This window comes from Sphaerulina musiva (assembly GCF_000320565.1).
Source record: "Sphaerulina musiva SO2202 unplaced genomic scaffold SEPMUscaffold_4, whole genome shotgun sequence".
Lineage (NCBI taxonomy): Eukaryota > Fungi > Ascomycota > Dothideomycetes > Mycosphaerellales > Mycosphaerellaceae > Sphaerulina > Sphaerulina musiva.
The window spans coordinates 377,031-397,559 of record NW_016017386.1 but is presented as its reverse complement, the minus strand read 5'-3'; the positions used below and the strand labels follow the sequence as shown (position 1 = coordinate 397,559).

Genomic DNA, 20,529 nt, shown 5'->3' with positions numbered 1-20,529 from the left:
GACAGGCGTTTCAAGTTGGTTGCCTGATGGGAGAACAAGTTCAACGCCGCGACCAATGAGGACGAGTGCTGCGGGCAGTGTTAGCAGGGTCTCACCACGTTCAGCCACGAGAGCAGCATCAAGGGCCTACCTGGGACGCTGGGGAGAGCCAGCGAGGGAGCAGCAGACCACGGATGTTGTCGACTGTAGGAACTTGAAACTCGCTGAAGCAAGATGGCGCCTGGAGTCGTTGCGGAGAAGCGCAGATGCGTTTGGCGGAGAGTTTGGTAGGTTGGGACACGAGTGGTTAAGCAGATGTACCGGTCCGATGGGAAGCTGAACCTTAGAAGTTATATATCACTTCACGGCCGGCACCTATGTACACACGGTGGTGAGCAGAGCAGCAGGCGGGCTGCCGCTCGGAGCATCTCTTTGAGTCTCAAATTAGCTTCCCTGCCTGCTCTCCAACGCAATCATGAGCTGGGCCGGCGTATATCGTCATCTTGCGGGCCAGGGTGTCGAGGAAGATGAGGATGGAACTCCTCCATCCAGGACCATCGGACGTCTGCTCGACCCTTCTCGGAACCGCCAGCGCAACGCGGAAGCCCGCCTGAGCCGCTCAATCGGGTGACACGCATGATCACCGTCCTTCGATCGGCCTCGTAGGGAATACACAGGGCCCGCGAGGCGCGGCGGCCCCGAGGAGAGACCAGACTAGACCAGACCATGCACCGCGAGATGCTGGATATTGGATATTGGGCGAGACCACCCGCTCCCCTCCCCCTCCCCCCAGTGACGGGCGCTGCATTGCTGAACACGCTGGACGTGGGTCGTGGGTCGTGGTTCGCCGAGCTCTCATCTCGGTGCGCCTCATACACACATACACACACACACACATACACACGCGCACGTACACACACACATACACACACACACATGAGCGGCGGGCACGCTGATTTGTGCATCGGACGCATCGGTGGATCGCGTGCGCAATCTGGGAACAGACGGCGACGGCGAGGACGTGAAGATGGGTGGTCAACCCAAGGACCAGATCGCCTGGTTCCCGACGCCACGGCACCGGTGGACAAGGCAGACGCCCTGCAAACGCATGCGAGCCTTTCGTCAAAGCACGTCGAGCACTGATGCGAGAGAGCCGGTGCGAGGACACGGCGTGCCCGTGCATCCCATCGGCCAGAAGGTGGGCACTGGGCAGTAGACAGCGTGCCGTTACGTCTTGCTGTTGCCGAATCAAGAGCCGCAGGTCTTTTTTAATCAAAGACACTCGCACGCCTCTGTACCACCTTTCCAAGTAGGCAGGTTGCACCTCGCCCGCCTCGTTCAAACATCTCAGAATGAGTGCTGGACACGCGAGTGCGCGCGGCCGCCCGAGACTTCAGACACACCTGGTGGCCGCCGAGTATGTCCGTCTCTCTCTATCTCGCGCGCGCTCTCTCTCTCCCTCTCTCCCTCTCCCTCTCTCCCTGGCTGCCGCTCCGTTCGTAGGAAGGGCCACGGCCCACCGGGGGGCGACAGAGCGAGCAGGATGACATCGTGCAGCATCCATCGCCCTCATGGTCATGTCGTGCAGCGGCTGGCGATGCCGCGGAAGAGCAGCCGATGCGCCATCGTCAACCTGAGGGGGATGGGAGCGCCCGGTTCAGATCGATGGGTCGTGTTGACGTGCTTGCTGCCTGCAGCACCGGTCGCATTTCGTGCCGACAGATGGCCCTCACACTCCATTGGGGAGTTGCAAGAGATGCCGTTGCGGAGCGCTGTGCTTCAGGTAGAGCAGCAGCACTGCAGCATCTGGTAGCCCCGAAAAGACTTCATTCAGGCCGACTGTATATTGTTTACAATACAGGTCAAGCACCGAGAACGTACGTGCGCGCGATGCGTGAATGTGATACACCACGACCTGTCACTTTTTTGGAGGGAGGGGGCCCCGTTGGTCTACGAGTTTCAGCTGTCATTACGGGAAAGCCAGTGGGATGTGGACGTCGATTGGGGATTGGGGGTGAGGGAACGTGGATGTGGTCATTGTGGTGCACTGGAGTCTGGAGGGGGAAGGGGAACCGCGCGCGTGAATGACTGCAGACTCTGACGTTGACTAGCCGCCTGATCCTGGTTACCACTGTAGACTAGAATGGGAGCATCCTGGTCTGTCGTGCTGGCCGAGCTTACCCTTCCCTTGCCCGTGTCCTTTCTCTTTCTCTTTCGAGAGACCAGAGTAGAACTTGCACGGCACTGCAGCATGCGAGATGAAGGAGGCGATGATGAGCAAGCAAGTACGCAAGCACACGGCTGCGACGTGTCAGTTGTCCCGCGCAGCAGCATTTGGGACGAGTGCTTCTGAGACATTGTGCAAGTGAGCTCGCCCCGTCAGTGGTGGTGGTGGTGGTGGTGGTGGTGGTGGTGGACAGCAGATGATATATGCCATCATCATCATCATCATCATCATCATCGGCGAGGCTGCATCGCTCTACTAACACTGCATATCACGACAACCACGCACAACAGCAGCAGCAGCAGCAGTAGGTATCATGCATGATGGCACACGCTGTGCCCTCGACGGCACAGCCTTTCCGGCATGCAGGTACCAGACACAGGGCGTCAGCCGGCCCTCCGATGTGATAATTCTTTTTCCTTCCACGATCTGGTTGTTCTGCCACGCCTGTTGTGTGAACGGCACGCACGCACGCACGCAAATAAAAGAGAGAGGAAAAAAAAAACCAACGATTCGGCTACGTGCATGGCATGCACAACACCACGAAATCGAGTTCAGTGCGCCATGGCTTGCTGCAGGCTGGCAGGCTGGGCTGGGCTGAACTTGCCAAAAAAGAAAAATAAAAGAGATTCCCCCCGATCCCACAACCACGATTTTGCAACACACCAACTCCATTCCCGACGCCATGGGGCTGCTCAGCTGCCCAACCCACTATGCCGGCGCAGCCTTTCCCAGATCTCTGAGGCGTTTTTGAAAAAAAAGTTTTTTTGTTGTTGTTTGTCGTCGTTGTCGAGTACCTCTACCTTACCTTACCTCCTAGCTAGGTAGGTCCCTCTAAAGTAAGATAGATCCATCTCGCTTGTAAAAAGAGTTGCAAGCATCTCTGTCTGTCTGTCTGTCTGTCTGTCTGGGGATAGAACGGAACGGAATCGAACGGGGAACTGGCCATTTTGGTGACCGTCAGGGCTCCAGCTGCTATATACCTTACGTACATGTATATATTACACCTGTAGAGGTAACTAGATACAGCTATGTACACGTATACTGTACAGTATGTACCTTACAGGCATCATGAAAAAAAAAATGAAAAATCATACGTACACCAAGGTACTTTACCTCAAGGTAGATATTTTGCCGGATATTTCCAGGGCAAGTGGAAGAAGCTGAAGCATAAGATACGTAAGGTAAGGTACATTAGTAGGTCCCCTTCATTCATTATTTACTGTGGGGACAGTGTTCGAGCTTCTTTGTTTGATCGACTGGAATTGGCAAGGCGTGCGAATTAAACGCCACTCGCTCACCGGCAGGAAGTGCGCCTTCTGGAAACACCTTAGTAGTGTAGGTCAGGTACCTGTAAGGTAGGTACGTACTGTGTGCGAGTGACAGTGAACTAACTACCCAAGGTACCTACCTACAGTAAACATGTCGTTCTCCTGGGGTATCATCGCAATAAACGATTCCTTGCGCCTGCGCTTCCCACCCGGTGTCCACCCAGCAGCCACACTACCTCCTTACACTGTATACACTACCTACTACAGGTACACCACACTACATGTATGTGATGGAATTCTGATGACATCAACACTATGCCGATGAGCCCCTAACAGCATGCCAAACCCCTTGATCATCCTGTATTCCAATCTCATACCCCAACAGAACCTCCGTTCCACTACCCTCCCAGCCTCTGTTTCCCGCAGCCGACAGCATGAACCTACAAGAAGGATCAATATGTATAGCACTGACGACGCCACCTCTGTGCCCTGGTACAATCGTAAAAGGTACTCGCGAATGCTTTTGTGTTTCCGGCTGTTGTTGCAAATCATATATTCTCAAAATATCCTGACTGGCACACACCAGATGTTTCTTATTGGGCATCGCTCGTACCGCATACACGGGTCCACTCCCTTGTTGAAAGCGAAACGTTCGATTGGGTTTACTTCGCTTCGTGCCGAGATGGTGGATGGAATATTCGTCTACCGTGCAGTTTCTACGACCAGCGTAGAAGAAATTTCCATCTGGTGACCAGCAGGCCCCAGTACACCATGGGGGCGTACCAGGATCTGTCGCGATGGTGGCGACGGGTGCAGCCATTCGACGATCCCAGATCCGGAGTGTGCCATCGAACGAGGCGTCCAGAAATGTGCTTTCGGACTGGAGAGGCAGTTCTGACTTGGTCATGTCGCTTTCATCGTTAGTGGGTGGCGCTGTTAGTGGCTCATCGGAGTGAGGTAGTCCGGTCGTCACCAGAGCGCCGGGGCGTTCGTCCTCAGTCTGGGTTGGGTTTGTTGTTGTTGTTGGTGGCGTCGCTGTATGAGCAGTTTTTGGCTCATCAGCATCGGCCACTTCGCCCGCGTCTGGTCCCGTATCTATTGGGTCCGCATCGGGCTTGGCCGATTCCACAGGAACTTCTGTCTGCTGCATCTCAATGTCAACTTCACCTGGACCACTATGCTCAGCAGTAGTCTGCATCTCGCTTTCGAGTGCTCGCGTCAAGTCGTCGTCGTCATCACCAAAGGCGTTGCCGCCACCGCCCCCCGCTCCGCCGCCACCAGTATCATCGCCAAAGAGCGATCCATGATCTCCATCGCCAAATAAACTCCCGTCAGGAGATCCGGCCGCATCCTCGTCGCCGTGGAGTGCAGACAGCCGTTGGCTGGGACCGTTTGAGGTGCCGTTCAAAGCCGGTTTGTCAGCATTGTTGCTCGAGAACGTAGCGCTCTCTTCCTCAGGAAATGCTTCAGAAACTTCGGGCACAGGCGTATTACTGAATGGCCGCAGCTCAATAGCACTTATTTGACTACTGGCTCCTTTGAACGAGCGAATGACCTTACCGTTGTCGAGATCCCATTCGTGCATGTTCTTGTCCCAGCTGCCTGATAACACACGCCTTTCATGGTCCGTGAAGGTGAGGACAGAAACAGCGCTAGTGTGTTCTTTCAAGGTCGTGATGATGTTGCCAGTAGAGTGCCTCGTAAGCTGAAGGTTGATTCCTCCCGACTCGAGTCCAGACAGGAGCCAGACCGCTTGCTTCTCGACAGCGAGAGAGTAAACCGGGCTCGACCACTTTCCCTCGTCCGGATTCTTGGGCGGTGTTTGTAGTGATCGTTCCTCATTCTCCCAGTAAGTCACCATAGACCCAGCCTTCATCACACTGTCCACAAAAGGGTGCTTCTGAGCCACTGTCAGCGGGACTTTGCCATTGGCAGTATCTACCCAGTCGTATTTCCGTATATAGCCGTCTGTGCCACCGGTGAAGACATATTTCATATTGGGTGTCGCGCAGACAGCATTGATAGACGTGCCGTGCGGTGCGGCCATGGTCGGCACAATATCGTAGGCTTGCGCCGTCAGCGCTTCTGGCCTAATTGCAGGCACATATATACTGGTTGCCCTTGTATTAGGCGATCGTATACCAGAGCCTCGAGGTGAGGGAGATTTTACTACGACTTCTGGGTTGTCGTCTCCTTCTGCTGGTCGCGGAGCAGATGTAGCTTGACTCGGTCTCCTCGAGGGCGAGTCGGGCTCATTCTGATCATCATCATCCTCGCCATCATTATCATTGTCATCATCATTGTCATCGTCATCATCGCCTCCGTCGTCTTCATCGTCCATGTCCTGGTCGGCATCCTGATCGCCGTCATTCGCATCTTCCATCTCTTCATCCTCGTTCTCGTTGTCATTGTCATTCTCCTCCTCGTCTTGGTCATTATCGTCGTTGTCATCTACGAAAGACGCCATATTCGTGCACCTGTCGCGTCAATCGTGATGTGCCAAAAAAGAAAAGTCGCGTGTATTGAGCTTCCCTTCCCGTCTTGAAGAGGAAGCAGCTCTCCACGACGTACAAGCTTCGCACGGGCCACCTCCGAGACGCGTCGGGATTACTTCAACTTCTAGTCAATTCTATACACGATTCTATAAGAATAATAACATGGTTCGCTATACCGGAACTATACGCAAAAATAGCACTTTATTATAGGTCCAAAGACTTCAATCACTTCAGGTACTTCTTCTTCAAGCTAGCAAGGGCATAATTCATCTGCCCAGTAAAGGTAGAGTTTGACACCAGAATTGAATTGAATTCACTACCTATTTCGGCAGTTCCATCACAAGAAAGAAAGACAAGACGAGACAAAAAAAAGCAAACACCACAAGCCTCGGAGCATTCTATCCCATTCATTCGCAAGTAGCCGGCCGACCCTCGTTCAGTATCATATTATAGCCAGCCAGCCAGCCAGCCGCCAAGCAACGCATCCATCTCCTGTCGTCGTTGTCGTCGTTGTAGTCGTAGCAGTAGCAGTAAAGAAAAAACGCCATGTGCGAACGAGTAAGCAAGCAAAAACTTGATCCAGCAACCCGATGCTTCCTTCTCGCTCTCTCGTTCTTCTTCGCTCTCCCAATCAAACAAACAAACAAACGAAAAACCTGAGAGAGAGAGCGTTTGATGAACGTCGAAAATCGTCATCCACGCTGCGCTGCCTCTTCACCGTCCTGGAGTTGGTTGTGTAGGTATGGATGGCAGAAGAAACCGCCAAACTCCAAACTCCAAACTCAACAACAATCTCCTTTCAATTTGAGTGATGAGCCTGTCTCCCAACCTCTCCCTCTCCTTCTCCTTCTTCAAAAAAGTCCATCCCAATTTGGAATGTTCGAGAAACCCTCACAGTCAAAGCTTCCAATGATCATTCTCCAGACCCACCATGATTTCCGGCACGTTTCAAATCCTTAATCTCCTGCATCATCTCCAAAATCGTCGTCTGTTGCTTCTGCACCACAGTCATGAGGTCGTCAATTCTCGGATCAACACCGCCACCGCCGCCGCTATCTGTCGGAGCAGAAAGAACAGGAAGAGTGCTAGGCTCTGGTAGCTGCAGCGGAGCCGGAGCCGGAGGAGAAGAAAAAGTAGAAGAAGAAAAATTCACAACAACAGGTCCAGGAGAACCAGGAGGCAACGTCGGAGAATCCTCGCGGGGCAATTCAGCAGCAGGCGGAGGAAGATCCGGGATCTTCTGAGACAACAATTGTGGAAAAGCGGGCTTTCGCGAGCGTTCTTCACTCATAGGTGTACTTGTTGTTGTTGTTGCCTCGCTAGACTCCTGCTTTTGATAATAGTCTCGAGCAAAAGCAGTCGAGATGCGTTTTTTTCCATGCTGGTGCTGGTGCTGCTGCTGTGAACGTCTCGCCGCGCGCCGATCGACGCTCGAACGTGTGTCATCATCTGTTTGTGTAGCATTACTGGTCGTCGTCTCGTGTCGTTGGCCGCCGCCGCCGCCATAGCAGACCTCAGGTTTAGATGTACGCATGCGATCGTAAATCTCGAGGGAAGCGAGTCGTTGATGCAAACGTGTAGTTTCCGTTTCCATTTTATTGTGCAAGTCACGGATTTTGTCGTCGCGATCAGTAATAATTTCGATAATGCTGCTGTTGAATTCGACAGAACCGGGCTCTTCGGGTAGTGGTGCTTGAGGTCCATGTTGTTGATGTTGTTGCTCCTCCATAGCAGCAGCCGTAGCAGGCTCGACGACGACGGATTTGCCAGACGAAGTAGTTTGGCGTGTGGGAGATGGTTTCTTGGGGTCGCCGGTACGAGCTGATGCCGTCGTCGTCTCCTTGGACCAACGGCTGCCACCAATTGGAGGTGAGTGGCGCACAACCAGACTCTCTCCAACGGGTGGTGTCAAGCTTGGCATATTCTTGAAGATATCCTCCTTGGGTTTTGGTCGACCGCCAGGTGTCCATGGTGGCTCGTACGGTGACAAGAGAGCCTCATTCAATCCTCTTTCCTCGACTGTCGAGATCTTCAGAGGTTTCTTTGCTTCTTTTCGCGAGCGTGGCTGCGTTGGTGTGTAGGTAGTCGGCGGCAAGAAGTGGCTTCCGGTGCGCAATGGGGATGGCATGGCGCTGGGGTGGTGTGCCATTGGTGATGAACGAACAGTGGAAGGAGTCTCGGGCGGAGCCTGCTTGGTCGACGTTTTCTCAAGTGAGGTCTGCCCCCTAGGTGAAGATTGGGAAGGGCCGCCGCCGTCGCTACGTTGCGCACGCTTGAGCGGGATCGCGAATAATCCCTCAGTAGAGAGTTCGGAACGTGCGCTCTCTGGAGAGACAATAGTGTGATCATCTCGTACTGTGCTTGTACTAGAGTGACGTCTCCGCTGGGGCATTTTGATCGGGCTATCCATCTTCAGCTGCTCCCGTATGTTGAGCATAGTCTCGACTTCGTGAAATGCACGCTCTGCAGCGCCAGGTTGTGGTGGCGACGAGATAAGATCCGGAGTCATAAAAGAAGCAATAGACGGATCTTTCGCAAGCTCGGGATACACCATAGGAATGATACCAGTGTCGGAGCTGCTGCTCTGCGCGGCACTGGGCGAGCCGCGTAGTTGCATTGTCTCCGTGCGATCTTTCGTAGACGGTTGTGACACTCCATATCTATCAGACGCCGACAGTCTGGCTGCACGTTCAGGAAATGGAGTCAGCGGAGAGCGGAAGCCTTCGGTAGAAGAGATGCTCGGGCTGTATGTCAGGGCTTTGTTGCCGCGATGTGTCTCCCGTGGTAAGCTGAAGCCCTCAATTCCCAAAGCGCCCAGTCGAGATTTTGCATCGTCGAACTCGTCCTTGTCCATCGCTTCCGGCACGACCGAAGCGCGCATCGAGTACATGCTCGGCTGAGTGACGAGCTGTGCCGCTCCACGATTGCCATAGCTCCCCTTTCGAGTCGGGCTCAATTTTCCACTTGTGCTGACGAAGCCGCTCGTCTTGCTTGGCGTCTCGTTCGTGAATGGCACAAACGGTCGCTGTGATGAGATGTTACGGATCGCGAGCTCATCTGGAGGCGTGTCTTTGGCAGGCGGCGTAGGCGGGATGGCTTGGTCGAGGTACTTCAAGCTCTGTGATCGGCCCAGATTTGGAGGGCAGGGAGTCACGGCAGCTTTCGAGGCACTCTCCTGATCCTGAACGCTGGAGCGTGGTGTTGCAAAGTGAACAATCTGAGGTGTACGATGACCAAGCGAGGTGGCAGCACGGGGGGTTTCGAGTCGCTTCGCATTAAGATCAAACGGTTGCCGCGAGAAGAATGACTTCGCCTTGGAGGGCGAGCGTATAATGCTTCGTGGAGGAGGTGCTTCTTGTAAGACTGCGCGAGCCTTTGGCGGCAAATGGGATCCGGAACTACGCTGGGGCTCAGCGTCCTGCTTAGGCGTCTGAGGCTGACCAAGCCGAGAAGTCCATTTGCTTAGGCGCTCGAAGAACCCTTTTCTCGGACTCGTCGTCGCTGGTGTATGAGGAGGAAGCTTTGCATCATCCTTTTTTTCGACGCGCGTTGAGGAGGAAAACTCTGCCGCTGTGTTTTTGGGCGTGTGTTTGAAGACGGGAATATGCAATGGCTTATTACCATGCATCTCCAGGTGGTCTCGAGTCTCTAACCATTCGCGCTGTGTCGGGTTGGGGGTGGCATCTGGCGTGGTACCAAGATTGAGCTCTGGCGACGGCTGCATGAACTGTGTCATGGTTGTTAGTGAAGACTCTCGCTGGTGCGGTCCCGTGTTTCGGCGTCGGTCTGGTGAGTCGAGCTCGGGAATCGGTTTCGTGGTGTCGAGGAGGTTGAAGCCTTTTCGAAAGGCTGGATGTACCACTCCAGGAGGCGTCATCTTTTGCTCGGAAAACTGGCGCTGGGCGAACGCGTTGCCGGCCAGCTGGTATCTTTCCTGCTCGACTTCTCTTTGCGCCCAGGCGTTTCCGCCAGGTGTGTCCATCTCCGGGATCACTGGTAGCGATGGTGGTGCCGCAGTCAGCGAGCTTCGTGCGGATCGTCTTCTGTTGCTACTCATGTTAGCGGCTTGCCAAAACAAACGCGAGCGGCACTTGGCAGGGCTTGGCAGGCCTCTAAGAACGTGTTAGCATTCGTTTTGATGATGGCCACAGGCCCTGCAACATGAGGGAGGACTTACCAATTTGCCAGTGCGATGGAAGGGAGAAGCAGTTTCGCAAGCGCGTGGAGAAAGTAATAGTGAAATTCCTTGTCAGCTGACCGGTGTACAAACGCGCGCGGGACAATAGTGGTGCAGGTTGAGTGAAGTGAAGTTATGCTTCACACAACGCTCTGATAATGGACGTACTGCCTTACGCGCGCTATATTCTACGCCGATTGCTCGGTTTAAGGAATGGCCGCAAAGACATTGACGGCGAGTGAATGCCGCGAGCGCGCATGGTCATGTCTATGTGAGCGCGTTCGCCTCGCCATGCCAACGGCCCCTACCGTAGGTACGGAAGGACCCTCTATATCTGCGCTCGCGCTAATAATTAGCCAGTGTAGAAGGCGGCATGATTTCAACTGACCTGGCGAGGTATGTTTCGTGTTTTTGTCCAGAGCCGCAGACCATTATTGAGAAGCGGTTGTGTTTACAGCAAGTTGATCTTCACATTGAATATAAAGCAGGGAGAAATGCAAAATAGCAGAGGCAATTGACCTGATATGAGTGCCCTGCGTAGTCCTGAAAACAATGCGCCTTCCAACTCCACGCGCACCACAACTCTGGTAATGTCCGGGAACAAGTGAATCTAATCTGATGAGGGCGCCTGCTTGCCTACTCGCCATCTTCACGTGAGAAATCCAATAGCATCGTATCACACAGCCGCAAGGCTATAGCAATATACAACCTTTGCCCTTTCCTATGGGAATCTGTCAGTATGAGTTGTGCAGTCGGTAGAGAGTGAGATGATCCTACGCTTGGGCTTCTTCACCGTGGGTGGTTCTAGGGCTGCCACGATCGCTTCATCAAAGACATCCTTCAACTTGAACTGCGTGAGAGCTGAACACTCCACATACTTCACAGCACCCAGATCCTTGGCCATTCTTTCACCGTCCTCCTTTCTTACAGGCTGCATCTTTTGCTTCGCCAGCTTATCTCTGACCTGAGGATCATCTCGCAGATCCGTTTGTGTACCAACAATCAGACAAGGCACTCCAGGGCAGTGGTGGAGTACCTCTGGGAACCACTTTTCTCGGACGTTCTCGAACGAGGCGGGTGAGGTGACGGAAAAGCAAACCAGGAAAACATCGGTCTGTGGGTATGAGAGTGGTCGCAATCGGTCGTAATCTTCTTGTCCAGCGGTATCGAATAGTCCCAGCGTGTATGGCTCATCACCAATCCTACGTCCTCGTCAGCGCCGGTCATCTGCTGTATGAGACGCCTCCAAGCCTTACATTACCGTCACTGCATAATTGTCGAAAACGGTTGGGACGTATTCCGAGGGAAATTTGTTCGTGGTGTAACTGATGAGCAAGCAAGTCTTGCCTACAGCACCATCACCGACCACAACACACCTAGAGAAGCATTCAGTCAGCCAAATGCTTCCACTCTACGCCCGTCTGCCACGACTCCACGAGCGTCCTCCCATTTCACTGGGACGCTCTCGCGCGAGCCACTGATCGCGTCGCAATATGGACCGTGCTCTCTATTGGCCTGTTTGTCCATATCGCATCCGCCGCAGCTTAGCGCTCTTCCATTGCCACCGCTCCGCTGCCGCCCAAGGAATTTCCATCATGAAGGGACGGCAAGGAAGGGGTATCCATACTTGATTGTAGCAACCACCATCTTGACGGCCTTCACGCGAGCGAGCGAGCGTTTTCCTCAGGCGTTCTGATCACTCCGTGTGCCTTCCGTCACATGCGCTCCGAGGCGTTGCCGTTGTAGCACCTGACCACTCGCAACAAACTCCTGGGTTGAGCGGACGGGTGGGTAAATAGCGGCGGGTGCAGCAGCAGTAGCCGCGGATTACGTGGACGCGCGTCGTCTGCAAGGCCGAGCGAGGATATTGCAGTGTCCTGGCCGTGAGTGAATGAGTGAGTGAGTGAGTGTGAATGTCGGGTGAGTGTGTGTGTGAGAGTCAGAGTGAGTGTGTGAGAGTGAGTCGAGTCGAGGCGACGTGACGAGACGTGACGAGACGAGACAAGACGTGAGGTCAGGTGCGGTGTGGAGGGTGCGGTGTGAGGATGTAGCGCAGCCGCTGCCGACCAGCGCCGAATCAACTGTTGCGTAAGGTACAGGTACAGCGTACAGGTCAGGTATTGTTGTATCGCCAAAGAAAATGAATGGGACGCGGCACAGCAGCCCGCTCAGATCAGACAAGGAGCAAGCAAGCAGGCAGGAAGCAGGTGGCGCAGGCTGCGAATATCATAAGGGAGACTTCTCGTTCTAGGCTTCGAGCACAGCCTCTTCGCTCACGTGAAAGAGAAGAGAAATTGCACCAACTCGCAACACGCGACTGTGGCACCCTAGAACGCCCAGGGACATGCAGCGAAGCATCGTGTTGGAAATTACATGTACAGTATATAATATGTGACAATGTGACAGTACATGTATGTGACGCTCGACTATACCTGAGTTCTAACCTACGATACAGCCTACAGGTATAGTTACATGTAACCCAACGGACGGCACCGGCCAAGCGGGCAAGAAAAGGATGACTCTCGTTCAGAATGTTCAGACGGGGATCAAGACTCAAATAATTCTAGGTGAAGTCGGATTATCCGATACATCGATAGGGAGGGTATCTAGAACACACGTCGCCCACAAACCTCGCATCCATGCTGTGCCCCATCACAAGTTAAAAACGCCTTCCAATTCCGTTTCCGTCCTGCTCACACCACCAAAAATCAATATGCAAGATGCAGAATTGCCAACCGCATTGTCGGTCCTGCCCTAGTCGTATCCTTCGTCGCTCATGCCCATGAAAATTTCGTCAAAATGCCGTGTCGTGTATATCTATGAGGACTTTCTGATCAACCTCGTTCTCGAGTTCTGTGACTCGTCCGACACATCCCCTAGATCATCAACCTCTTCGTACTCTCCAGAACTTCGAGTGAGCCTATGAGTGGAGGGCCCCGCTAATTCCTCGTCGCCATGGTCCGCACGATCCTGCGTGGCACCAATGACCACACCCTTCACACCTTGGTCAATCTCGTCCAGCTTGTAGTCATGCATCATAAAGGCCAGAACAATGCAAGGCAGCGCCACGAACACTGCTACAGTCAGGATTTTCGTCATGGTCTCCTGATATGCCAGGTTGATTGCATCACGAGTGGGACTGCCCATGGGCCACCCTCGCGCGGCAAGGGTGATGTTGCCGTAAATTGCATCAGCCATGTCCTTTGTCTCTGGTGGCAGATAGAGTGCCAGCTTCTTCGGAACGTTTGATGTCCAGATGGCGCCACTGATGCCACTTCCAACGGCACCTCCAATCTCCAAGAATGTCAAAAAGAGAGCGGTTGCTGCAGCCACTTCCGAGTGACTGGCCGAAGCCTGTACGCCAAGCTGTGCTGGCACATGGGCTAGACTGCCTCCAACCCCGAGAAAGATCTGTGTTCCGACAATCATTGCTGGTGTCGACTCTTCTGTCCGATAATGAATCATCAACCCTAAACCGATCACGTATAGGATTGTGCCCGCAACCATGAACTTCTTGTATGTTTTGGTGTATTTGATGGCGATGGATGTGATGATGGCTGTGACTGTTGACGTAAAGGTAAAGGTCTGCACAATGCGACCAGCCGTTGTGAGTGGAAGATCCTGCACCACAAGCAGGTACGACTGAAAGTATGGATACACCGAAAGGTAGAATGCCACTGTGAGAAGTCAGCCACGCCGCCTGTCAGTCAGTATTGAAATCGCAGGACCACTCACTGAAGTAGAAGAAGGACAGCCCAAGGCCACAGAGAAGTGTCCTGTTCCTCCAGAATGAGCGCGGGAAGAAAGCGTGAGGAGCCAGCGTCTTGTTCCTTTCCCAGAAGGGTATGGCTATGAGGCACGCGGCACCGATCACCAGCATCGTCACCAAGTTTGGATTGCTCCAACCCGCTTTCGAGGCCAGCGTCAGTGGAATCAGAATCAAGGTGAAGGCCACACAAATGAGCGCAAGACCAAAAGCATCCATCTCGAACCAGAGTGTCTTGATGATCTCCCAGGCAGATTCTCCTTTGAAGGGCGATTCTGGTAGTATACCTCGTAGGGCAGCTTTACGCTGGTTGACGATGAGTGCAAGCGCGAGTGGCAAGAATGCTACCGGCAATACAACAGACCAGATTCCGTAGCCCCATCTCCAGCTTAGATTTTTGAGGATGCGTTCTGCGATTGCAGGTCCAAGCCATACGTTGACCAGGAAAGGGATATCCGGAATGGTAGAGCACAACGCTCGGTTGACCAGATCGCTCGTGTCGGCAATGAAGACTTGGATCAGGATTTGCAGGCCAGTCGATCCCGCCGAATAGAAGATTTGTGCAGCTGCGTAGGTTTCGACGTTGTTAGATGCGGCTTGTTGGATGAAGCCTACAATGTAGAATAGGATGGAGAGACCGAAGGCCTCGAATCGGCCGAACACGTCTGCTACTTTGGCCATGGGCGGTTTCACCACAGACAAGACGACGCCCTGGATGACCAACACGGTTGATACCATGGAATGCGACTTGAATGCGCTCGTTGCGAAGATGGTGAGATTCGTAGTGGTTTGGCCTTCTAACGAAGTCGCGTAGGCCAGGAGAGCAACACCCACGTATGCCATGTAGAGCCCGGTTTTCGACCATGTCGAGCTGATTGCCTCAACGCGCTTGACGCCGGCCTGTCCAGATTCATGGCTGCGTTCCGACATGATCGATCTCCTCTCGTCGTCGGCGTCTGACAGCGGTTGCGAGCCGTTCTGTTCGCGTTTGTAGGAGGGTGCGATGACGGAGGAACTCGGTGTGTCTACAGCCGACGCTGGTGCCGCCCCTGGCCCTGGCCCCCTCTCCACGTCGGCGGCATCCGTGCCCTCTGATGATGGATGTAATAATGTGCCGTAGTTGGAGACCATGGCGGTCGCAGGTGAAGAAGAACAGAAGCTGTGAAGTATGTAGGCAGCGTGCGCGGGAAGGCTATCTTATCAGATGAGATGGGGCAGTCCAAGAGATCATATAAGATGGTGATGGCGTAGCAGTAGCGGAGGCTGCAAGTGCAGCATGGTGCAGTGCAGCGGTGCCGGTGCTGTTACGCGGATGGGCACATATATGCGTGGGTGGAGAGCTGAACCTTGCCAGTGGATGCTGCACGCTGCAGGCGGCCGGGCAAGTGTCAAGTGTGTGGATGTGTGGACTGTGGGAGGTGGTTTGGCGATGGACCATGCGTGTTGTCAGATGAGGAAAGAAGGATCCATCACCATCATCATAGGACATACACCTGAATAATTAAAATGGTAGGAGCGAGGCAGGCAGGGCAGGCGCAGGCAGGGCAGGGCAAGGCAAGTGCAAGGCAAGGCAAGGCAGGCGTCAACTTTCAAGCGTCAGGCGGACGGCGGACGCGGTGTAAAAATAAGGTCAAGGCGAAGCACCGATTGGCCCACCCACCGCCTTCCCTTCTGGTTCTCTGTTTCTCATTCTTCTAACTTCCCTTTCCCTCTCCTCCATGGATCTTCTTCCTCTTCCTCTTCCTCTTCTTCTCTCCGACCACTCACTCCCACTGCGCGGAACCCGGGACCCAACCTCCGAACGGACACCGCATTTTTCAGCCTCCTCCCCCCCCCGATACCCTTTGCAGTCGAGCACCCACGCCAGGAATGTAACCACATCCAGAAATCCAACCTTGACGGAACCTGAATGAGTTTGGAACTAAAACTAGAATTATTGAACCGCCCGTACCCTGCCGAGCTCCCAGGCGCATGTGATATGATGTGGTGGCCCACCGACACTCCACGTTTTGTAACTAAACCGCCACGTTCACACCTCAAAACACAAAACACAAAATAATCCCGCGTGGGTTGTGGCACTGGCGGCTGCATGGATTTTGCTGCTTACGAGACCACAACACGCGCATCGGTATACGAACTGCGTCGGGCGGTGATGTCGTGTCACGATGCAGTGAAAAGCTTGCCTCACCTCCAGCCCTTTTCTCGCCTGGCGCCTGATTGCCTTAGGACTGGCTCACGTTACTTTACTAGGTAGTTCGACCGAGCCAAATGGTACCTTACTACCTCCTAGTAAGATATTCGTACCTCCTACCTCTCTACTACTATTGAGTGCAACGTTCATCAGGCTTTCTGTACTCCAACCCAAACCCTTCAAACACTCTCCGCTCCGCCTCCTCCATCGTCATCGCCCGCCCTTCCACGCCCTCTTTATCACCATACTGGAAATATCCTTCCAGATCCAGAAACTGGCCATTTCCGACATCTCGAACACCCGAGCTGTCGAATTTCCAGCCTTTGACATTCTTTGCGTATCGCCTCAGATCACGCTCAAATGTCGTCCCGCCACTCCAGCCGACTACAGCGCAGCCTACCGTACGCCATGGTGCGATGATGATGTCGACTCTGCGGTGAATGTTGGGATTCTTGGCCTTGGGGTTCATGGCTAGGTCCTCATCTTTGCTTGGCCACGAGGGATCTTGGAACACCACCAGTGCCTTGTCTAGGGTGTCGAAGCCATGTCCGCCACCGTCACCGCGGAAAGGGAGTGTCTGTTGACCACGCTTGGAGTTGTTTATGGAGAGTGTCAGCGTGTGGGTGATCCATCCTTCGTTCTCCAAGCTGGCAACAATGTCCTCGACCACGTTATGCGTGGCTGCTTCATCGGGATGTGAGATTACAATATCCACGTCTCCGCACGCTTCCTTGCCTCGCCGATAACCGCCGACGATCATGGACTGAATCCCATCATCTCGCACTTTGACGGCATGCTGGTGTACCACCTTGCAGATGCTTTCCACCTCAGCTCGTGGGATGGGATCCAGGAACTCATCGTAGTATTTCACCCCAATCTGTTGCACTCGCTGTAATGTTGACCATCCATATTCCACAATGTCATCGAGCTCTCGCCATCCTCTATCGTAGTAAAACTCGCGCGCAGTGGTCACGCCTACGCCCCAGATATTCCAAAACAGCTTCAGAATCTTCAAGTCTTCATCTTTTTCGGCCTCTTCGACAGCTTTGATCTTGCCATTGTTCTTCCACTCCACCCACAAGTTGGCAATCTTGGCATCACAACCAGGTATTCGCAGAATCTCCTGTGGATTGCTAATTTCATAAGAATGTGAACGCAACGCAGCAATCGAAGTTGCATACGCTCGCACACCAATCTCATCGTTGGTCAGTAATCGTGCAAACTTGATCCGTCCTAGCAAATCGATAAACACGTCATTGGGATTGTCTTTGGGGGTTGATCGTTGACACGCGTACTTGACATGTGCCTTGACCCACTCCGGGGGCTCGGGAATGTCGCTTGAAGTGCCTTCGTAGTCGGTAGTGGTCTGCTGCAGGAGATGTGCATATTCTTGTTTTGTGCCTCGACCAGCTTCCCAGCTAGCTGGGTTGGCAGATGGGATCCTGGTATGTGGATGATGGTGCTTGCGACTTCCAAAGCGATCCTTGGCAGCCTGGCCCTGCGACGATGCCGGCGCGTCGTCTTGTGCACGCTGCAGTATGGTATTACTGCTACCTAGTAGAGGCGTTTCTGCTGCAGCTGCATGTGATGAGATGTGCTGGTTGTTTCCCGTTCTGCGATCTGGTAGCTTTCCGTGGGCGCCATATGTGGTTGGTGTTTTCTCTGTACCTGGCTTGATCACACGGCCTGCATACAAGATATAATTCTTAAGTGGGAGTGGCTGTCCAGCAGCTCGTGACTCGGTAAACCAATCCGTACGAACCACTTTCACGATCCGATCTTGCTGCTGGTCAGTCTGTGGTTTCGGATGATCTAGGAGGCTGCCACTTTCAGCCAAAGGAGAGTTGACCAGATTCTTCAATCTCTTCTTGCGCACAGTATCACCCTCAGAATCCGTGCTGGAGTCGTCGATGAGGGTCGTGTTGGGTTTGCCTTCCTGCGCAGCCTCCAGCTCAACAAGCTTGCGTTTATTCGTTGCGGGCTGCGACCCATACGCGCTGTCTTGAGACGCCAGTGCCCAAGCCGGATCGGACTGCAGCACTTCTTCGGTATGAAGGCCTTTTGATCGCAAATCAAGCTTGATGCGAGCTTTCTTCAGAGCTCGAGTCAGTACAATGTGTGCTTCATCGAGCGAGTAAGTGATGGAGGCATGTGCCAAATCAAGCTCTTCTTCAAACTCGTGTAATTCATCCGTGTCAAAGTGCGATGCCACAAGATATATCGCTGGGAATGCGCTCAAATCCAATGGAGATCTGCTGCCTGCAGCAGGGCCTTTGTCTGGAATTGGTGAAGACCCCAGGCCAGAGTCGTAAGATTCTAGCATCTCAAACGCTTGGAGCACTCATATTGTAAACATGCTTGATAAAGGAGTTGTTCGAAAGTATCCAAGAAAGGTCCAAGTAGTGTGGTTCTAGTTCCATCTTCGACTCGACAGACCGAACTGTTCCATGGTTCATGTTTGCGGTCGGACCGTACGAATCACTGGCAGCAGTTTTCCGGCAAGCGGGGCCAGTGCGATGTATTGAAGCATGCAGTGAACGTGCACAAAGGTTGCTAGGTGACTATGAGAATGCCAAGCATAGAACTACTTTACTTCTAGGTACAATATCATCTTCACGTCCTTCATCATCCATTCACGCACGTACATCAATTCGCGCGACATACCCAATGTCTCCCGATCGAGGATAGAGAACCTCCAATAGACTCTTTGAAAATGGGCTCACCATTCGTCCCGCGCGTCGTCTTTCCGACCCTCGAGTCACTGCCGCGATCGTACTATCTTGGGCACCACGCCGCCGGATTGGCCAAGATGAAGACGATGCTCTCGCAGATTGACCACATCATCGAATGCCGCGACTACCGCATCCCCCTCACGTCGCGCAATCCAATGTTCGAGGACAGTCTGGCGGGACGGGAGCGAATGGTGGTGTATACCAAGAAAGATCTGGGGGGCAGTAAGGGCACGGTAGAGGACACGAAAGTAGGCAAGAAAACAAAAAAGATGACACTTGATCATCATGATGGGTGGTGGTACACGAGGCCACACGCCAAGTAGTGCGAACAAAGAGACAAGAGATGTAGTAGCTGATTTCAGAGTGTATATGTAGAGACATCAATTGATTCGCGAGTGGCATGAGCCTTCCAAAGTCATCTTCTCCAATCACAAAGACCGCAAAGACGTGCGTCGCATTCTGGACGTCATCAAAGATGCGAACCGCAGCCGAGGGGGATTAACAGGTTCATATCTCATGGTCGTGGGGATGCCCAACGTCGGCAAGTCCTCGCTACTGAACGCTCTGCGACGAGAAGGCGTGAACAAAGGCAAAGTCGCACACACTGGCGCACAGCCTGGTGTGACGCGGAAAATTGGAACGGGCGTGAAAATCATCGAGGCGGACGAGACTGGTTTGAGCGGCGTGTACATGCTGGATACGCCTGGTGTGTTTATGCCATATGTACCCGACTCGGAAGCAATGCTGAAGCTCGCGCTCTGTGGGAGCGTAAAGGATACCGTGGTCCCTCCTTTCAATCTCGCAGACTATTTGCTCTTCCATATAAATCTTCACGACCCGACCGTGTACAAGGAGTACTCGCAGCCGACGAATGATGCGATGCAGCTGCTAGACGCCGTGGCGAGGAAGACGGGCCGACTGATGAAAGGCGGAGAGCCCGATCTCGAAAGTATCGCGTTGTGGATGATTCAAAAGTGGAGGAACGGCCATTTGGGAGCTTTTACGTTGGACGAAGTGTCGGAAGCTGCATTGGAACGGTACAGAAACAATGTGCCAACGAGTAGTTTGAGCCAGGCGAAAAAGGCTGGGAAAAAAGCTGCGAGTGAGAGGGCAAAGGCGAGAAGAGCTGGGAACGGAGAATGATTGTCGAGTTCATGATTGAGGGTACAAGCTCTGGCCAATGCAGCAGTGACGGCCTCGAGGACATTGGTGGTTGTCGTTCTGTATTGGTTTTGTGCCTGGATGCATAGCGTATATCGAAGCGCAGAGAAGATGGGGTCTCCTCTGCTGAGATGTCCACCACGAGTGCCTTACCTTAGTACCTGGCACGCGGCTTCACCTCAGGACCGGCTTCGTTATATCCGATTTTCAACTACCTACGCTGGACCCAACTCACCTTCGGATTTCTCATCTCGAGAATGCAAGTCGACCTTTGGCTTCGAAGCGGCCTCTGTTAGCTCCACCATGGCGAAACCATGGTTCCAGCCGAAAAAAAAGACACCCCATACAGGACTACGCGCTAGATACGCACAAAGCGACTTTGACAGAAAGAGCTGTGCTCCAGCTTCTGTATAAGCCTAGAGGTATGCACAGCTTGATGAGAACCTATTTACGGTACTCTTTGTCTGAGATATGGTAGTCAGACTACAACGCCGTACGCTCTCACCAGGAACCGGGGATCTGATGTTCCGGCT

General features: G+C 53.4%; 8 protein-coding genes across 8 annotated transcripts; 2 read left to right on the top strand and 6 right to left on the bottom strand.

Annotated features, from left to right (window-relative positions):
- Positions 1 to 454: 454 nt before the first annotated feature.
- Positions 455 to 1,195, top strand: SEPMUDRAFT_116241 (uncharacterized protein; the record flags this gene model as incomplete). The annotated part of the gene is made up of 3 exons (XM_016901240.1): positions 455 to 606; positions 657 to 811; positions 921 to 1,195. The coding sequence occupies 3 exons, from the start codon at positions 455 to 457 to the stop codon at positions 1,193 to 1,195; spliced, it is 582 nt and encodes a 193-aa protein (XP_016761304.1).
- An 818-nt stretch (positions 1,196 to 2,013) lies between these two features.
- SEPMUDRAFT_107234 (uncharacterized protein) lies at positions 2,014 to 2,337 on the bottom strand (the record flags this gene model as incomplete). Its single annotated transcript, XM_016900675.1, has 1 exon — positions 2,014 to 2,337. One exon carries the CDS (start codon positions 2,335 to 2,337, stop codon positions 2,014 to 2,016), a length of 324 nt encoding a protein of 107 aa, XP_016761303.1.
- A 1,384-nt stretch (positions 2,338 to 3,721) lies between these two features.
- Positions 3,722 to 5,959, bottom strand: SEPMUDRAFT_148555 (WD40 repeat-like protein). The gene has a single exon (XM_016904996.1). The coding sequence runs from the start codon at positions 5,939 to 5,941 to the stop codon at positions 3,788 to 3,790; it is 2,154 nt and encodes a 717-aa protein (XP_016761302.1). The 5' UTR covers positions 5,942 to 5,959; the 3' UTR covers positions 3,722 to 3,787.
- Positions 5,960 to 7,779: 1,820 nt separating this feature from the next.
- Positions 7,780 to 8,508, bottom strand: SEPMUDRAFT_125033 (uncharacterized protein; the record flags this gene model as incomplete). The annotated part of the gene is made up of 1 exon (XM_016901949.1): positions 7,780 to 8,508. A coding segment is annotated over exon 1 (512 nt), but the record flags the coding sequence as incomplete, so codon positions are not given.
- Positions 8,509 to 10,435: 1,927 nt separating this feature from the next.
- Positions 10,436 to 12,311, bottom strand: SEPMUDRAFT_125032 (uncharacterized protein). The gene is made up of 5 exons (XM_016901948.1): positions 11,774 to 12,311; positions 11,403 to 11,522; positions 10,924 to 11,348; positions 10,535 to 10,867; positions 10,436 to 10,480 (listed from the first exon to the last, which is right to left on the bottom strand). Exons 1-4 carry the CDS (start codon positions 11,791 to 11,793, stop codon positions 10,839 to 10,841), a joined length of 594 nt encoding a protein of 197 aa, XP_016761300.1. The 5' UTR covers positions 11,794 to 12,311; the 3' UTR covers positions 10,436 to 10,480; positions 10,535 to 10,838.
- A 402-nt stretch (positions 12,312 to 12,713) lies between these two features.
- SEPMUDRAFT_148553 (siderochrome-iron transporter) lies at positions 12,714 to 15,226 on the bottom strand. Its single transcript, XM_016904995.1, has 2 exons — positions 13,882 to 15,226; positions 12,714 to 13,823 (listed from the first exon to the last, which is right to left on the bottom strand). The coding sequence occupies exons 1-2, from the start codon at positions 15,041 to 15,043 to the stop codon at positions 12,964 to 12,966; spliced, it is 2,022 nt and encodes a 673-aa protein (XP_016761299.1). The 5' UTR covers positions 15,044 to 15,226; the 3' UTR covers positions 12,714 to 12,963.
- A 559-nt stretch (positions 15,227 to 15,785) lies between these two features.
- SEPMUDRAFT_148552 (Nucleotidyltransferase) lies at positions 15,786 to 18,509 on the bottom strand. Its single transcript, XM_016904994.1, has one exon. It carries the CDS (start codon positions 18,424 to 18,426, stop codon positions 16,234 to 16,236), a length of 2,193 nt encoding a protein of 730 aa, XP_016761298.1. The 5' UTR covers positions 18,427 to 18,509; the 3' UTR covers positions 15,786 to 16,233.
- Positions 18,510 to 18,807: 298 nt separating this feature from the next.
- On the top strand, positions 18,808 to 20,249 carry SEPMUDRAFT_148551 (GTPase). Its single transcript, XM_016904993.1, has 2 exons — positions 18,808 to 19,083; positions 19,211 to 20,249. Exons 1-2 carry the CDS (start codon positions 18,817 to 18,819, stop codon positions 19,976 to 19,978), a joined length of 1,035 nt encoding a protein of 344 aa, XP_016761297.1. The 5' UTR covers positions 18,808 to 18,816; the 3' UTR covers positions 19,979 to 20,249.
- Positions 20,250 to 20,529: the final 280 nt, after the last annotated feature.

Excerpts from the sequence above, each read along its gene's own strand:
- SEPMUDRAFT_148555 (XM_016904996.1), bottom strand. The coding sequence starts at position 5,941 with ATGGCGTCTTTCGTAGATGACAACGACGATAATGACCAAGACGAGGAG.
- SEPMUDRAFT_125032 (XM_016901948.1), bottom strand. The coding sequence starts at position 11,793 with ATGGTGGTTGCTACAATCAA. Across the intron at positions 11,349-11,402 it reads AATTATGCAGTGACGGTAAT|GATTGGTGATGAGCCATACA; the intron begins GTAAGGCTTGGA and ends ACGAGGACGTAG. Across the intron at positions 10,868-10,923 it reads CACGGTGAAGAAGCCCAAGC|GAAAGGGCAAAGGTTGTATA; the intron begins GTAGGATCATCT and ends AGATTCCCATAG.
- SEPMUDRAFT_148553 (XM_016904995.1), bottom strand. The coding sequence starts at position 15,043 with ATGGTCTCCAACTACGGCACATTATTACATCCATCATCAGAGGGCACG. Across the intron at positions 13,824-13,881 it reads GCTGTCCTTCTTCTACTTCA|TGGCATTCTACCTTTCGGTG; the intron begins GTGAGTGGTCCT and ends GACTTCTCACAG.
- SEPMUDRAFT_148552 (XM_016904994.1), bottom strand. The coding sequence starts at position 18,426 with ATGCTAGAATCTTACGACTCTGGCCTGGGGTCTTCACCAATTCCAGAC.
- SEPMUDRAFT_148551 (XM_016904993.1), top strand. The coding sequence starts at position 18,817 with ATGGGCTCACCATTCGTCCCGCGCGTCGTCTTTCCGACCCTCGAGTCA. Across the intron at positions 19,084-19,210 it reads GCACGGTAGAGGACACGAAA|AGACATCAATTGATTCGCGA; the intron begins GTAGGCAAGAAA and ends GTGTATATGTAG.